General features: G+C 34.8%; 1 protein-coding gene across 15 annotated transcripts in view; it reads left to right on the forward strand.

Moving 5' to 3' along the window:
- The window catches only part of Pum2 (pumilio RNA binding family member 2), a 79,720-nt gene that overhangs the window by 35,883 nt on the left and 25,062 nt on the right, over positions 1-18,775 (forward strand). For 11 of the 15 annotated variants that reach the window (XM_032909200.1, XM_032909201.1, XM_032909193.1 and 8 more), the window contains 5 exons: positions 1,525-1,795; positions 2,014-2,107; positions 8,913-9,038; positions 11,512-11,654; positions 13,585-13,723. In XM_032909200.1, the coding sequence (XP_032765091.1) occupies positions 1,525-1,795; positions 2,014-2,107; positions 8,913-9,038; positions 11,512-11,654; positions 13,585-13,723 (773 nt within the window). The remainder of the gene's footprint in view (positions 1-1,524; positions 1,796-2,013; positions 2,108-8,912; positions 9,039-11,511; positions 11,655-13,584; positions 13,724-18,775) is intronic. The other 4 variants (XM_032909197.1, XM_032909207.1, XM_032909198.1 and 1 more) reach the window with 2 other exon arrangements.

Genomic DNA, 18,775 nt, shown 5'->3' on the forward strand with positions numbered 1-18,775 from the left:
GTGTGTGTGTATTTTTTTTTTTTTTTCATGGAATGAAATTTAGGACCATTCCACCTTTTCAAATTGGCTAATGGCTAATCAGAAAGAAACCCTGTTTTGGTTTGTTTTGGGTTTGTTTTTTTTCTTAAATGTTTCAGGGGGGGAAAAAAACCCACAAAAGAGAAAGGCAGGTGTGGCTAATGGCAAAACACATTTGAAATCTAATATAGTAATGACTTGGAAATAGCATGCATGTTTTAAGTACTTAGTAGTCTGTACTTGTAATTAAGAATTACTTTGTAAACTGCTTTGTATATGATAGCAAACTTAGGCCAATATGGAACATCTTAAATTAGAGACTGTTAAATTTGATGAACAACTGATGTTTAAGGCAAGTAAAACACTCATTACTATTAGATTCTTTAACTATGTGCTATGTGCTATGAATGTATAGTTTCTCAGAACAGTACAATTAAAAACAATGAAAAAAGAATGTTAGATGGGGCTAGAAAGAGGTTTTGAGTTCAATTCCCAGCTACCACATGGTGGCTCACAACCATTTATAATGAGATCTAGAGCCCTCTTCTGACCTGCCAGCATACATGCAGGCAGAATACTGTATAGATGATGATGAGGAGGAGGAGGAGGAGGATAGAATGTCCGAAATATTAAGGATGTTAATGAGAAGAGAAACCAATGCTAAAAGTTTAATCCAGTATTAGTGAATTTCTTGTGAAAATTAGGGTAATATGGTAGAACAGTGTTGGGGTATTTTATTTATATAAAGTTTGTGTATGTGTTCTGTATACTTTTAAGTTTTCAAAAATGTCTACATTTACATTTCTTTTGGTGGTTTAAACAGAAACAGCTTGATACAGTAAAGATGGTTTTGGGTAGATATTTATTGTATAGGGCTTTCCTAAAGGCTTCCTGGTTGGCTGCTACTCCCTTTCTTGCTCTCTCTTACTCTTGTTCTTTTAGCTAGAACTACCCAATCATACATTTACTCTCATTAAGGAAGCAGATCCAAAACATAAGAGGATTTGCTCAGAACAAAACTTTAAAAGTCACAGTTGTGAGTCAGCTTTTGTTTTAGTTTAAATTTCTTTCAGTCATGGAAACTATAACCAAGTTTTTTGATAAGTGGAATTTTGAGCTTTGCCATATTTGTTGTTAGTTGTTTTTTTATTCTTAATTTTTGTCTATGGTTTTAGACAAAAGTTTCAGGTAGTATAGTTCTAAATTTTAACAATTTTTCTTACCTGTCTATTTGTCTTACCTGCATTATTGAAGTATATGATTATGCTATTCAAATTGAGGAGAGTGATAAAATTAAAAATACTGAAACTGTGTTATCTTTTTTTTTTTTTTGAAACTGTGTTATCTTAAGTAGTTACTAAATAGGAAGAATATGAGAAATGGAATGGTTGATGGCTCAGAAAGCCTTATTTATTATTCATATTTTGGGAATTTTTTCCTCAATCACTATTTTGCCCTTTGACTTGCTACTTTTACTCATGGTGCTTTTCTGTTTTCTTTATTTAGTCGTACTCCGGGAAGTCGTCAAGCCTCTCCAACTGAAGTAGTTGAGCGCCTTGGCCCTAGTACTAATCCCCCAGAAGGATTGGGTCCTCTTCCTAATCCAACAGCGAATAAACCACTTGTTGAAGAATTTTCAAATCCTGAAACTCAGAATCTGGATGCAATGGACCAAGTTGGTCTGGATTCCTTACAGTTTGACTATCCTGGTAATCAGGTACCCATGGATTCTTCAGGAGCTACTGTAGGCCTTTTTGACTACAATTCCCAACAGCAGGTAAAAATACTTCTTTAAGAAATCTCTTTAATAATATTACTAGTGTAACCTGAAGTGATAATGAATCATTACAAATGATAGAGGTTTTGACATTTACTGCTTTATTGATTAAAATGTCATTAAAGTTTTTCAAATAAGTATTTAAAAAATTCACAGCTTTTTAATGAGAATGGCAGTGTTTTGGTGTTAATCTTTGTATTAAATCTTTTCCTGGATAGCTCTTTCAGAGGACTAATGCACTAACAGTTCAGCAGTTAACTGCTGCTCAACAGCAGCAGTATGCATTAGCAGCAGCTCAGCAGCCACATATAGGTAAGTCTTCATGAATTACCCTTTTTGTTGTTAGGAAAATCTTGTATTAAATTATTTAAAATGTTTCCTTTTTATTTCTTAAAGTAAGTCTTGTGTATATTTAATTTATTACTTTTGAAAACACCTGAGTTAGTAGTAATAGATTACATATTAAGGATTATGGTTAATGGAGGAAATTGTTTTGATTATTTGCATCATTTGTTAAATCTGTCTGTAATTAGGCCAGCAAGATGCTTCAGTGGGTTTGCCATAAATCCTGATGACCCACATTTGATCTTAAAATCCAGAATCTATGATGGAGATAACCAACTTCACAAGTTATCATCTGACCTCAACATATGTTCTATGGCATGAAAACATGCACACATACATTTTAAAATTTGAAAATTTATACTTGATAAATGTTAGTTTTTAAGATTTATCTCAGTGGGTAATTGATAATCAAAGATCCAGAAATAAGTGTTATTATTTATATAATCTATTATCCAGTCAGAATGCTCGTTTTTAGAATTAAAAACAGGAATCCCAAGAAATTTTCTTTAAAACCATTAACTTTTTGACATCTAGTTCTAATTAATGTGAATTAACTCAACGATGTATTACTGATAAAATTCAAGTTGGGTGCATGTTTTGCTATCTATATTAAGTTTAGTTACTTTTGTCTTTATTTCTTGTTTTTCCTACCACTTATATTTCTTTACTGTTTAATAATACAAATAATAATTAATATGCTAATAGCTGTATTGTTTTTCCTCTTCTCAGCATTCTGACTCTCACCTTTTTAATAATATGTAGTGAAATAAGTTTAATATATTTGGAAGCTTTTTAAAGGGTAATATAGATTATCAAATTTATCAAGTAAGACGAGTTTCTCATGCCCTTCTGTCTAGTTTCTTCTAATCCTTCTCCTTATATGATTGTAGTATATTAAAACTAGCAAGATGGTATTAATGTAGAACATAAATAGTTTTGTATCATTTATCACTATAGATTTACCTATCTGATTTTGGTTAATTTAATTTATTTTCTAGTTGCAAGTGTTTTGCGGTAGGATTTCTTTGATATTATTTTATTAGTTTTTTTGGGGGGGTGGTGGCTAGGAGTTGAACTTAGAGCCTTACAGGGCATCCCTGGATATCTCTCACTGAACTGTTTCCAGCCTTCAAGTGCTCTTTAAGGACTGATTTGTTTCTCTTCCTTCAAATATATATTGTTCTGTATTAGTGCTATTAAGTCTTATTAGGAATTTTACTTTAGATTTTTACAAGGAAGTATATATGTATGTATGTACTTTTTTTTTTTTTTTCTAATTGCAGCATCTACCTGGCCTCCTTCCTTTCTGGGCCTCCTTTATCCAGTATTTATTAATTTAACCCTTTTATTGTTAAAAATATATTAGTTGCATCTGCTCATGAAATGCAATAGGTTTTATTATTTTGGAGGTTTTGCTCAGTGGGGGTTATGAACTTCAGAATCATCTACTTCCAGAAGCTCGGATTTTGGGTTTTAAAAATATACTTTGGGGGGGCTGGAGAGTTAGCTCAGTGGTTAAGAGCACTGACTGCTCTTCCAGGGGTCCTGAGTTCAAATCCCAGCAACCACATGGTGGCGCACAACCATCCGTAATGAGATCAGATGCTCTCTTCTGGTGTGTCTGAAGACAGCTACAGTGTACTAGATATAATAAATAAATCTTTAAAAAATACACACACACACACACACACACACTTTGGAATAATTAACCCTTATTAATTACCCTTATTAATGAATACATAGTGTTGTTTTGTTCAAATCTAGTGTTGATAAGTGCTTAAAATTTTTTGTGGGTTGTACTCAGTTGTTAAAGTGCTTGCATAGCACACAGGAAATCCTGAGTTGATTCTCTCAATTGCTTTTCTTTAAAAAATTTTTTAAAATACATTTTTATTTATATGTGTTCAGTTAGTGTAAGGATGTGCTTGTGAGTGTTCTTGGAAACCATAAAAGGGTATCAGATTCCCTGTAGTTAGTGGCAAACATCTTTAACTGGTGAGCTAATCTATACAGCCTGATCCTTAATTCTAAGGACCATTTATTTGTAAGTGATTTGTCTGTTTTTTTGCAATTGTCAAGTTTTGTTATCCAAATACTTGCTTTAATGAAATGAGTTTAGAAATGGGGTGTGTGTGTGTTTGTGTGTGTGTGTGTGTGTGTGTGAAGAGTTCATTTATTAGTTGGTATTTGTATGAACTTACAGAATCTTAAACAGTTTTGACAGTTTGATACAAATTTTAGAAACCTGAGTAAGTTGACAATATTTTTGTGGAAATATAAGCTATCAAATTGACTCTGTTTTAATCTTAATTTCACATTTGTAAATATTTATTTTTTGACCATTGGTTCTTTTTAATCAAAATTTAATCATCTTTGGCTAGCTTACAGCATACTTAAAACAGCACGATTCTGTAGAAATAAAGTGCATACTATGAACAATTTTAAATTATTTAGTGACCATGATTGAAACATGAAGTTGGTAAACGTGATCCAAATTATTTTATTGTCTTAACCTGTTGTATCATTTCAGAATTTTGGCACGAAACTAATGAGAAATTTTACATTCTTTAAATTCTGAAATGAGATATGTGTTTATCTGATCTTAAGCTAGTTACATTTTGAATGCTTACTGGAATTATGTGGCTGGTAACTACCATCTTGTTCAGTATTGGTGTAAAGAGCCTTCTAAAGGGGGTTGACCAAACTTTCTATAGAAGGGTAAACACAGCAAATAATATAAGCTTTTCAGTTCTTAGGAAGATTAGCGACTCCACTATAGTAGCAGGAGCGTTGTCATAAGTGATACGTAATAAGGGTACTTGTTTTCAGTAAAAGCTATGGGTACATAAGTTAGAATGTTTGTTTGTTTTATTTTGTTTTCAAGACTGTTTCTTTGTGTAGTCATGGCTGTCCTAGAACCAGCTCTGCAGACCAGGCTGGACTCAAACTTAAAGAAATGTCTACCCCCACTTTGCTTCACCATGTACCACAACTGCCCATCTAAGTTAAATTTTGCTTTGTATGTTAAATTTTTTTCCAGACATCTAAAAATTATGGAACAGCTTTTTGCTTTTTTGTTTTTTACAATAGGTAGCAATATAGGCTTGGCCCATATGAAAAAAGGTTAGTGATAAGTATTAGATGCAGCATATTTTTAAAAACAGACATTGTACACAGAGAATACATGCCTAAGTCAGAAGGAAAAGGTGAGTTGTATAGATGATTTCTATAGTACAGGAAATCTGAAAATCTGTAGCATTAAAAGCCTATAAAAAGCTAGGAGATAAATGACCAGATTTGAGAGACTGAACCATGCAAACCATGTAAGGAAGAGTGACACCCTCCTCCATAGGGTGCTGGTAGATTAGGTTAGTAGGTATGAGTGGCATAATATAAGTTTAGGTGGCCATGCTATTGTTTGATGAACAAATGAGAGAAAACTCACAAAGGGTAATGTTTGAAACAAAAATAACAGTGGAAATAAGAATAATCAGATAATCGTCTTAACAGGAGTGCACACTCAAAGTATAAACTATAAGTAAAGAGCCTTAAAGTTTCATAAACCACTTTAAAAGTGGATTTACAGCATTTAGAAATCAGATTTGCTTTGTCCTTCCATGGCTTTGGTCCCAGAACCCTAAATAGAGGTGGCAAGGGAATGAAGATAAGACAGACACACAGACAAAGAAAAGGCTGGTATTGGGTGAATTGGGTTATCAGAGAAGACTCAGTGCCCCAGAAGTTCAGCATGCTCATTATATGTCATTGAATAGGAAAGGGTCATTATTGCATACAGCTGAAGAAGAAGGCAGGTTTAACTCCTCTCAGAAGCATGTTCTCTAGGGGAGCAGTCCTAAAACTTCAAACATCTGGAGGGAGAAAGCTATGGATACTGTCAACATTGTTTTGCTGTACCTCTGAGTCTTGTCTGGGGAAAGCTTTGCCACTTCCATATGGTTGAGACATTGGCTAGGCTGTAGGGTCCTTGACGTATCATGTCCATGTTAACAACACACATTGTCTCAGGGCTTCCTTACTCCCCACAAAACTTGACATGGTGGCACTCTCCTTTAATCCCCACACAGAGGAGGCAGAGAAAGCCAAATCTTTGTGAATTTGGGACCCAGCTTGATCTAAATAGAGAATTCCAGGTCAACAATGGTTGCATAGTGAAAACTTTTTTTGTGGGGGTGGAGATAAATTTAAGACATCAAAGATTATGTAGAAGTCTTCATACTACAACATGATGTGAAAATCATTGAAAAGGCAATTCTTCAGCGGACTGCATTACTGTGTGGCTATTTACCTAAGAAAATTGAGAAATCCTCTAGAACATTGAGATAGTCTGTAGTGACAAAGACATGATACAGGAGAAACTTGGAGCAGAAAAGGGAGTATGAATATACATTGCATTTTTAAAGAACCCCTTTCACAGAGGTTTCATACCAGATATCCTGCATATCAGATATTTACATTATGATTCATAACAATAGCAAAATTACAGTTGTGAAGTAGCAATGAAAATAATTTTGTGTTAGAGGTCACCATAACACGAGGAGCTGTATTAAAGGGTCACAGCATTAGGAAGGGTGAGAACCACTGGGTTACATTGTAAGTTTCAGGCCAGTGTGGTCTACTCTAATTCACCCCAAAAATGAAGGAAGAGAACGATTTTTTTTGTTTTGAACTTACTTGAAAAATTGAAAAAAAAAATTCTGGGGAGGTGCTCAACATTGTAAAAATTGAGTTCTCCAAATTGGAATGTTTGTTATTATATTCTTGTCAGAATTCTAGTGGGGATTCATTTGTTTGAAAATTGGATGGTGGTTTTTTTTTTTTTTTTTTGATGTTTGTCTCAGGAAAATGAAACTAGGAAATTATTAGAAAACTAAAATGGGGACTTGCTCAACTATGTTAAGATAGCTATTATTCATGGTGATTAAACTATGACATTGACCTAGGAAATACAAGTGTATTGGTGGATAAGAACACTTATAAATAGGTGTGTGTGTGTGTGTGTGTGTGTGTGTGTGTGTGTGTGTGTGTGTTTAGTGAAGGATGATAGTGTGAATTATAAGCTTTAAAAAAGTCATTTATGTATTATGTACTGTGTATGCATAGAGAAGTGGGTGGGCATATAGTGGAGTTTGCTAGTCTTGGCTGCAGGCACATTTGCCTACTGACCAACTTGATCCCCTCACAAAACCCAGCTTGTTACACAGCCAAGGGTGACCTGCTTCCACCCAAGTATTGAAATTACATATGTGTGCCCTCTGCCATAGGTCAGTTTTTGTTTTTTGTTTTTTGTTTTTTTTTTCCGGAGCTGGGGACCGAACCCAGGGCCTTGCGCTTCCTAGGCAAGCGCTCTACCACTGAGCTAAATCCCCAACCCCCCATAGGTCAGTTTTAATCTTGATGTTTCAAAGCAGTGTATAAAAATGGTTATTTGAAAATAACTTGGGATATTTGATTCTCTCTTTGTGGATTGAATTTTTAAATTAAAAAGTAAGAGTTAAGATGCATTGGCCCATTTTGTCTTGTTGATAGTAAAAGAACCATTAATTAAAATTGGTTTTGCTTATTTCAGTGTTTTACTTTACTGATCAGATTAGTAGAAGACAACAAAATTTGATAGGTTTCTCTTTTGGCAAGTTGTAAATAGCATATATAATTTTGTGATATAACACATTTAAAAAAATAAATCCTAGCCTTCCAGTTTCTTCTTTGATGGCCTTAAGTAGAACATCAGTATTAGTATATAATTTCCTATTCCTATAATAACTAAATCTATAATAGGTGAAACCAGTGAGAACATAGTTTTTTTTAGATTTTATTATTGTGTATGTTTCTGCACACCCACATGAGTGCCCAAACAGGGTATATATTGAGTATATCTAGGCTATAGTTACAGACAGTTGTGAGATGCTTCGTGTGGATATTGGGAACTGAACTTAGGATCTCTATGAGGCCAGTTTGTGCTCTTAATCCCTTGAGCCCCAACCAGGGAGAAATCTTGAAACTGTTGACCTGGGGCAGAGTTTAACATGCAGTCCTGAGCAAATGATGGTAAGTATAAGAATAGTCTTGAACCCCCAAAAAACTGGTTTTGAAAAATAGCTATGTTGCACGCCTCTGGGCATAAAATTGTGTGGGCTGCAGCTTATATCTTAGAAATCCTGTCTCAAAAAGATAAGGAAAAAACAAACTCATTTTTATGATCATCATCTAAAGCTGGGTCTCTAACATCTTTAATTTTAAATATATTCATTTTTATTATTTCATTTTCAATTGTCTTATACTTTCCAGAAGAGACAATTGTAACAGTACAATTTCAGCAACTGTCCAAGGGTATATATGGTAATTGTCAGTGTCTAGAAATTTCTTCTCTTTAAGAATACTGCAGATACATAGTTTTCATTCATTTTTGGCTTCTACCTAATCTGTACGGGCTTATATTAAGCTTAGAAATTTTTAAATCAGAGAAACTTAAAGTCACTCTTTTAAACATTCTAAAAATCAGAGAGACTTAAAGTCACTGTCTTTTAAACTCTTTCTTGTTTGTCTTAGGTCATCTTAGGATGTCCAAAAGTTTCATAAAACAGCTGGTGTTCTATTTTTTTTCTTCATTTTTATTTTGTAAATGCAGTTATTCAGTAAAAATTTGAACCCTTACCGTATGGGGTCCCACCCCAGATTCAGAATAGCAGTGTTTTTACCTAGTGAAGAAATGTTTTACATTTTCGTTTATTATTTCTCACCCTTTTAAATATAGCTGGTGTATTCTCAGCAGGCCTTGCTCCAGCTGCATTTGTGCCAAATCCATATATTATTAGTGCTGCTCCTCCAGGGACCGACCCGTATACTGCAGCAGGATTGGCTGCAGCAGCAACATTAGCAGGTAATTTGTTTATCCTTGTTGCTTGTTATGAATTTGAGGAGGGGTGGTCTGTGAGTAATTTGGAGTTTCTCTGAGAAACTAAGATACTGTCCATAGTAAACTGAGACTTGCAGAGAGAGTTCATTTTTCAGTTACACTATTACAGGGCAGCAGCACTGCAGTAAGAACTCTTTTTTATCCCTATGTGTAGTTGGTTTATATTTCTAGTTTGTAGTTAGAAATCTTACAATGTGGAATCTACATCTTTATTTATACTGATCCTAATAATCAAAACAAAATGTCATTTCTTAAGCATTACAAGCAAGCAGGTGCAAACAGTATGGAAGGAATTTTATTGACAGTTGTTCAAGTCAAAGCTGTATTAATTGCTTATTTAAGTTAAGGGAAACTTGTATACTAGTCAGGTGCAGTCTTATTGACAGACCATTTTGCTGGTCTTCTGTAAAGTCATTGGGAGAAGTTTGATTTAGGTTGAATTGGCTACAGATAGAGATATAAGTTCAGTCCTTAAGCATGGTTTATATTGATTATAGAGGCAAGAATGTGTTACTGTTGTTCCTGGGTTCACTTGTATGAGTTGGTGGACTAACTTTGAAAGGGGTCACTGCTACTTCTGACTTTAAGAGATAAATGATTGTCACCAGTTAGTATTTATGACTCTTGGGCAGTCCATCTCTTGGGCAGTCCATCTCTTGGGCAGTCCTTCTGTTGGTGGAGATTGACAGCCTTCAAACTTAAGATATTACTTTGCAAAGTGAGAGAAAAAAGCTAATTTTAAATTATTTATTTATTTATTTGCCATCTAATATACTAAACAGAAAGAAACCTGTCAATGCTTTTGATGTAGAAGTTGTACCACGTGATTCCATATGTATGTGTAGTTTTCTGGTGCCATTTAACTAGATATTAATATGCTGGTGCTAGCAGAGATTTTTGTTTATTTGTGTTTGCTCCTATATATGTGTGTGTACACCTGCATATCCACAGGACAGAGAAAAGTGCCTTCAAGAAATCATTTAGTACATTCTACACAGTTAACTTAGGCCCTTTATTAGAGCACCAGGACTGTTCAGCAGAAATACTGCATAAACCAGAAAATACAGTTTATTAGTTTTTTTTTTAAGCCATAAAATATAAAGTAATTCAGTAGCATATTTGATTTGACACAGTAAGTCTAAAGTTCTGTAATTTAATATCTAATCAGTATTTTAAAACATTTATATTTTTGCATTGCTCTCCATGCTGAATCTTCAGAATACTAATATACTTGTGTAAAGCATGTCTTGATTAGGACTCTTGTTCAGCTACCACACGAGTTTCTGGCTGTGTTGAATAGACAGAGGCTGGAGATAGTTTGAAGTTTTTGGGTTTTTTTTTTTTTTTTTAAATAACACTTTAAAGTAAATAATCACTTAAATTAAATAATTTAAATCACTTAATTTAATTAAGTGATAATAATTTTAATTAATTAAGTGATAAATAATTAAATCACTTAATTTAAATAATCACTTTTTAGAAATATATTTGCCTCTAAGTTTATTAGTGCTTTAATTTTTAGTGACTTGATATTTATACTTGGCTCTAATTTTCTTCTAAACTCTGTAAGGTTGGGTTTTTAAAGTAAACAAGTTAATTGTCCTAATTTGATTTGACATTAAAACATTTGTTGTATCTGTCAGAAGTCAGGACTCAACTCCTTTTTTGGTGGACTCACTAATCTATATAATGAGATATCTTGAACTAAATAAAATAGAGCAGAAACAGTTCATTTTATTTCCCCTTTGCTATCTTTACTCCCCTCCCTTTTTTTGAATCATCTAGACAATATAAACACTGTCTCACATCTGTTTTCATATAACTCAGTTGCATGTGAGGATGGTGACTAGTGCTGTTTCAAATAGGAAAAATGTCTTTAAACTTCAAGTTCATATTACTATGAGCTAGTTCCCTAGTTTTCTTACAAATTAAAAGTTAAAAATTTTAATAATAAAAAATTATTCTTACCCAATTAATGAATTATCTAAAGTATTAACAGTTTTATGGTATCTAGTGTATTTCCTTTATTATTTGTGTCTATATTAGACCCATACATTGGCAGTCAATCCATGTGAGTGTGTAAGTCTCCTGTTAGCATTGTACTTGAATCTGTTCTGTAAGGCCACTGCTCTCATGAACACTCTTCTCCTGTCTTTGATATCAGTAGTAAGCTGGGTATGGCAATGATGCAAGTAATTGGGAATCTGAAGCAAGGTTTTAGAAGTTTGAGACTAGTTGGTTACAAACTGAGAACAAAAACAAACCCACATCTGACTGACCTTATGTCTTAAAAGAATCACTTTCAAGTGTGGTATAACAAGTGTGATGTGGTCAGCTCTTAAGGAGACTTGTCTCCTTTTATAATTTAATGGTAACTGATCTCATATGTAAAATTTAGTGACTTTTTTTTTCTTTTGGTGGGCCATATGGGGTTTAGGTCCAGCAGTGGTTCCACCTCAGTATTATGGTGTTCCATGGGGGGTGTATCCAGCCAATTTATTTCAGCAACAAGCTGCAGCTGCGGCAAGCAACACAGCCAATCAGCAAGCAGCATCACAAGCTCAGCCTGGACAGCAGCAGGTAGGCCTTTCTTTGTGATATAATAAGCCGAGGATTCTTTACAATTCCATTGAGTTCCTGGTATTTAAAAGATGTCCATTTCCTTAGTAGATGGCATGACAGTACTTAATGTATAGTTGATATATAACTACTTACTGACTTTTGTTTTAATGTTCCGATCATTTAAAAGTTTGGTGTGGTCTGGCAGTAGTGGCACACACCTTTATTTAATCCTAACACTTGGGATGCAGAGGCAGGTGAATCTCTGAGTCTGAGGTCAGCCTGGTCTATAGAGCGAATTCTAGGTCTGCCAGACTACACAAACAAACCCTGTCTTGGGGGATGGGGACGACAAAGCAAAACCTAAAACAAAAATGGTTTTGTGTATTTCTATTTTCATTGTTTTGCTTTCTTCAGGTGTCAAGTAATTTACTTTATGTTCTTTTTAATTGTATGTGCACTCTGTCTGCATGTACACCGGTTAAATTACCATAAGGAGGCATTAGACACCTTTATAGGTGGTTGCAAGCCATCACGTGAGTGCTGGGAATTGAACTCAAGACCTGGAAAAGCAGCCAGTGCTCTTACATCAGCTTTTTATTGCTTCTTAAAAGTTGCTAATATACTTGAAGTGTTGGTAAGTGTATCCCCATTACCACTGGGAGACTGAGGCCAGCCCATTGTGAGTAACAAGGTCTTGTTTCAAGAAACATCAAATAAATGTTCTTGATGTCTGTATCAAAGAGCTTGCTCCTTCATTTGTCTTCAGATGTTTTAAGTAGTTACATAATGTCATTTTGTTTAGTAAAAGGAAACAAATATTTAAGTGTACTGTTAGTCAGGAAAAGTCGAGAAATGAAAATAAGATTACTTTTAATTTCCCAAATAAAGTACTAATTAGGTGGCGTTTTTGACAGGGCTTTACTATAAAGCCATGGTGGGCCTCAAATTCATAGAGATCCTCCAGTCTGTGCTTTCAGAGACAATTTTCGAAAAGGCCTAAAATAAAATTACCTTGGTAAATGTAAACAACAATGTTGTTAAGTGAGAATTCTGGTTGCTGTGATGATCTTATTTCTACAAAGTAACTTAAATACTTTGTTGCTTGTTTGATAGGTAGTTTTTGCTATGAATTTTCTTTAATATCTTTTAATACTGTGTTGATGTTCTATGGAAAATGTTTAGCTTAGCCTTTGTATATAGTATCATAGCATCATTTAATAACTTATTTAACCTGTTGTGAATGTGCACTTAGAATGAGTCTGCTTTGCCAGGAATTGCTTGGATATTTGTAAAGTGTATTTATTACATTGTGTTTCATTATTTTGAAGTTACTTTGTTATTTTTTATACTAAGTATTTTTCATGTTGAGCAAGTTCCTACTCTTTTGCTAAACTTTCCTTGAGTTCTAAAATTTTGTTTTGTGGTTTTTTTTTTTTTTTTTTGTTTTTTTGGTTTTTTTTTTGTTTGGTTGGTTTTTGACTTGACATCACAGTCTCATAATAGTGAATTACCTTAAGCTTCTCAGGTGCTAGTGTTCAGCCTTGGAAAATAATTTGGGAATAAAGCTTGGATAAATACTATTTAAAAATTAAACAATTTTTACTTTTTGGCCATTTCCCCTTTTTTTTTTTTTTTTTTTAAAAAAAAATTTTTTTCTTTTATGCGGTTACATTTTTGTTTGCTGTCTTCAGACACACCAGAAGAGGGCATAAATTTTAGAAGTAACTTACCCAAGGACCTAGAACCTCAGTGTTGCTTTATAGAGTATTGTAGTTGTCAAGAACCAATAATGTTATTTCTTTATTTTTATGATGGAAATGAAACTTTTCATGATAAACTTATATTTGATTTTCCAAAAAGTATCCAAATTGTACTGTGATATGAATATAGTTGTCTAAGATGAACTTGTTGCTATAGTCCTTTTAACTGAATTATTTGTCCTTTCTAGGTTCTTCGTCCTGGAGCAGGTCAACGTCCTATTACTCCCAGTCAGGGCCAACAAGGGCAGCAAGCAGAGTCACTTGCAGCAGCCGCAGCTGCAAACCCAACTTTGGCTTTTGGTCAGAGTCTTGCTGCAGGCATGCCAGGTATATAAATAGTTTGATATATAACTACAGTTTGGGAGATGATTTTGAGGATGGGGTGGAGACACTCAAGAGATTTAAAATGTTAAGTTAGGAGTGACCCACTCAGAATATTTGAATCTGGGTGGTGATGGTGCATGGTACTTGGTACTTGGGAGGCAAAGGTAGTAAGTTTCAAGCCAAACTGGTCTACAAAGTGAGTTTAGAACACTCAGGGCTATGGAGAGAAACCCTGTCTCAAAAAACAAAACCTCCTCAGATCAAGATACTAATATTTGAAATCAAATATTTTTGTTTTGAGAAATCCATTTTGAGAATTACAATATAACAGAATTCTTAACTATCATGGGTTTTTGTTGTTTGTGGGGTTTTTTGTTTTTTTGTTTTTTTTTTTTTCACTCTGGTGTGAACCACAGCATCTTTGCACTTCACTTAACATAGTAAGACAGCCTCTTACATTTTAAGGTGACATTCTCCCAGCTGATTCTAGATTGTCATGTTGATAACTAAAATTGATTATCACCAAAAATTATTTAATATCAGGGAAATTTACTTATCACAAAAAGTCAAGCAAAGCTGGAATGATGGGTCAGTGAGTAAGAGAAAGATTGCTCCTCTGGAGGTCCCAGTTCGATTCCCAGTACCCACATAGTATCTCACTACCATTTAATTTGAGTTCTAGGACATACAACACTCTCTCCTGTCATTACTGGTACCATGGTGGCAGACATGTGGTCCATAGACTTACATGCAAGCCAAACACCTATACATGCTTTTAGAAAGAAAAGAACCTGTAGAATCTCATGTTTGTAAATTGGGAAACATGGGCTCAGTAAATATGCATTTTTATCTTTATCGTTGCTTCATTGTGAACACTAGGTCTATTATAAAATTTGCATCAGAAAATGGAAGCAATACTTAGTTCCCCCTTTACCTTCATAGCTACGTCTGTTCTCAACAGATAATTTCAGATTCTAATCTCTCTTTTGTTAAGTTGGCCTATCCAGCCTTATGTACTAACCTGGATTAGCTTTGCCTTGTCTTCTTTGGTGTCTGGTCCTTTGGTTCTGCAAACAGAATCTTTTCAAAGGTAATACATTTTTGCATTAACATGTGTAGAATGTGTAGTTCAGTTAAAGATGATTTTTTATGTTCAGATTAGGGAAAAGGCATCAAACGTTTTCCGTCTGTTTGGACTATGTGTACAAACTTTTACTAATTCTAATGGAATCCACAGCTTTTCTTTTCCTATTGAGGCAAGCAAACCCTCTTCTTAATGCAACACGTTTCTTTTCATTTTGAGGTTATCACATACATAGGCTGATCTAATTTGTCAGTTCTTTTCTTTTTTATTTTTTTAATTTATGTATGTAAGTACACTGTCTTCAGACACACCTAAAGAGGGCATTGGATCCCCTTACAGATGGTTTTGAGCCTCCATGTGGTTGCTGGGAATTGAACTCAGGACCTCTGGAAGAGCAGCCAGTGTTCTTAACCACTGAGCCATCTCTCCAGCCCCTCATCAGTTCTTTCTAAAACCCATTGTATTTTGGCAGCTGTGTTATCTGTCTTAATTGACCTCTAAAAAGTAGTCTGTAAAGCATTTAATCCTTCTGTGGGAGATCCCATATCCCATTTTTGTTTTTTATTTTCTTTAAAATGTAGTTAGATCTTTTTACAGTTGCTTAAACTGTATGATTGTAAGATTTATCTATAATATTTTTATATTATAATGTCTAAAAACTGTTCTCGTTTATTAGATACATATGTCAAAGCATCATTAGCTTCAATCTGTAAAGGCATCTCCAATATAGCCACCATCTCTAATAAATGTACAATATCAGAATTCTTTCTTTCAAAACTCAAGGCCCCTTTGAATTCAGAACTTGCATCAACTGTATGATGTATTAATACATGTAGATATTTTACATTTTCAAATTCTACAAAATGAAACATATAAGCTATTGTATGACATTGTTCTAAGGTGACTTCATTAGACAGAATGTATTTTTAACTCAGTATATTTGTATCTCTTGATTGCCATTCTAATTCTTAAGCCTTTGGATTTTTCTCATCTAGAGCTACCCTTTTTGCTGTCATTGTAGGTTCCATTTTGGATTCTTCTGAAGAATCTTTATTATTCTGATTTAAAGAATCCTTTAATCTCTGTGTTCTGTATCCTTTAATCTCATTGTGCATTCCTCAGTCCTTTCCTTTTCTAAGTCTGCTTTATTCTGATCTCTTAAAAAGGATATCTAAAATTATAATTGTTACTGAAAAAATAATTATTTGTACATCGATAAGCGAAACAAAAATCATAGGGGATCCAGATGCATTGTATCATTGTGTTTTTCATTATTTAAACAGAAAACATTTTTCTTTTTAAGCTCTTAACTCTCCTTAAGGACTTTGCAAGTATCTTCTTACCAAGTCTATTGATTTTTTTTTTTCCCAGTTTTCCCCATTGTTTGCAGATGTCAGTAGCTGGTATCTGCTGAGTCTGTGCCACTTAGCTAGTACATTGTACAGGCTGCTGGCTCTGCCCCCTCCTGTTGGTTCTTCTCTCCACCTGAGGGATCTGCAGGCTTTTGCTCAAGGCCCACGAATGACTCACCCACTCTGAAAAGGTGGCCTTGTGCCTGTTCTGACTCCAGGCCATTGCAGGCTTTTTCAGCAGTCACATACTGATTTCTCACAGGCCCAGGTTACTCAGTCCCTCTGCCTCTTGGGAAGTGTACTACGGCTCCAGTTGGGTCTCTCTTAAAAGGAATACTTTCCGTCTGGCTAGGAAACTGCTCCAGGAGGTGATTGTTCCCTGCCTTTCCACCATTGGCTTTTCTAATACCTGAATCTTTTGTTCTAAGTTTGGGTTTTTAGCTAAGTTTGGTGGGATGCGTACCTACCATGATGGGTGTCATTTGTAACTTTCGGCTTTTCTACTCATATCCCAGTTCCTGAATGATGACTCAGAGGCTTGTCATTTGTTTAAAAATGCCTAAGCCATAGCTAGGCTTGTTGCCACTAGTTTGTAACTTATTTAATACATTTATACTGTTGTATGTCCGCCATATGGCTAGTTAACTGCTCCTTAGTTTCAAATGTCCGACTTCCTTCAAGCCTGGGTTGCAAAATCTCTATTTCTCAGAGTCCTTCTCCCTGCCAAATGTTTCATCTTCTGATTCTACCCTAGATTGCAGACAACAGCTTTTTATTGACAGGTGATGCTTCCAGACAATACACAAGATATTATCCCTACATATATGTCTTCATTCAGATGAAAGACCAGGGACTAAGTGCATCAGTTCGTGGGCTGTATTCAGAGTTTTGCTTTTTATTTTAAACATTTTAGAATGTGTTGAGGAGGGGTATGATAGCAAATTGATTAATAAAAAGATAATTCTGGGGCATAAAATTATAAAGGTGAGATAACAGAACATAAACATGACATCAATACAGTTGGACAGGAGTAGTGGTAGTGGTGATCAGGAAAATGGATGAATTTGAGAGATTTACAGGGTCAGATAAACATAAGTCTTGTAGGGAATTATATGCATCATTTAAGTATGGGTTTTTATTTTCATTTTTGTGAAGAGTATTTGCAGTTCAGTATTCAAATGGGGTAACCTTTAGTTTTTAATGCCGGTGTTAGAGACAATACGCATTTTTAAACATTTATTTATTTAGTTGAGGCATGCATGGAGAACAAGTGTGTAAAGGCCCAAAGACAACTTATAAAAGAATTCTGCTTGTAACATGTGGGTCATAGGATAGAACTTAGGTTATTAGGCTTAGCAGGAATTACCTTTACTTCCTGATGCCTCTTGCCAGCTGGACCACAATGCTTTTGAGCGGGGGTACTATTTAAGTCTTGAATTTAGGACCATTGCTGTGCATCAGCATGAACTGTTGGCTGGCTTCTACAATTTGAGAATTTAATATTGTGTATAATACTACGTTGGGATTTTCTGTATTTATTTGAAATACATGTGAACGTATTACTCTTAATGATAAAGGGTTTATCTCAGCATAGTTCATTAACATGAACGGAATTTGCCACTTTGCTATTGTAATTTTACCAAGACTTTGCTTCTGCATGGTTGTAATAAATACAGCTCAGAGCTGCTATGTTAGTGTAATGTGGTATGTTCTATGTTTTCAAGCGTATTAAGAGCATGAGAGGTTATTGATACATCTTTACAGACAAGCTGGGAAACGTGTCGAGCTAATCACTGTGAAAGGCAAACCTCAGCCTGAGTTCCAAGAGAAAGTTAAACCCTACTGCTCCAAAATATCTGTTATTTTGTTAACAGATTAAGTTTTCTCTTGTGCCTTTGAGCAGTACTTATGTACCATCCTTGGGGAAATTATCAAAGTTGTCACATGAGTCATTTGAGGAGGAATTCTCTTGAAAAACTGCTTAGAGGTGAACATTACTTTCTGGTATCTTTTAGTAATGTAAAAATGTTACCTGCCTCATACATAAGCATACAATAAAACTAAGGCCTCTGAGAATCTTTACAGGCAAACTGTTCATCATCCTAAGTTACCTGCTCAGATTATACTTTTAAAATTTTTTAAACTTTTGGGGGAGGGGTTTGAGACAGGATCTCTCTGTGTAGCTGTAGCCGTCCTAGCATCTACTATGTAGACTAGACCAGGCTGGCATCTATCTCACAGAACCTTTTTTAAAAAAAATGTCAGCACTCAGGAGGCGGAGGGGGAGGGGGAGGGGGAGGCGGAGGCAGAGGCAGAGAAGCAAGTTCTAGGACAGCCGCATTACACAGTGAAACCCTGTCTTGAAAAACCAAATAAAAATAAGATGTTTTATTTTGTGTGTGTAAGTATTTTTGCTGAGTGTATATACTGGATCCCTTGAAATTGGTTGTATGTAGGCTGACATATATGTGTTGGAAACTGAAATTGTGTCCTTTGCAAGAACAACAAGTGCTCCCAGCCTCTGAACCATTTCTCTAGCCCTCATATTTTAAGATTTTAAAGTGATGTTTACAAGTGAAATTCTAAGGGAATGTATTGATATGTACTTGCTCTAAAATT

Source organism: Rattus rattus, chromosome 7 (genome assembly GCF_011064425.1).
Source record: "Rattus rattus isolate New Zealand chromosome 7, Rrattus_CSIRO_v1, whole genome shotgun sequence".
Taxonomy (NCBI): domain Eukaryota; kingdom Metazoa; phylum Chordata; class Mammalia; order Rodentia; family Muridae; genus Rattus; species Rattus rattus.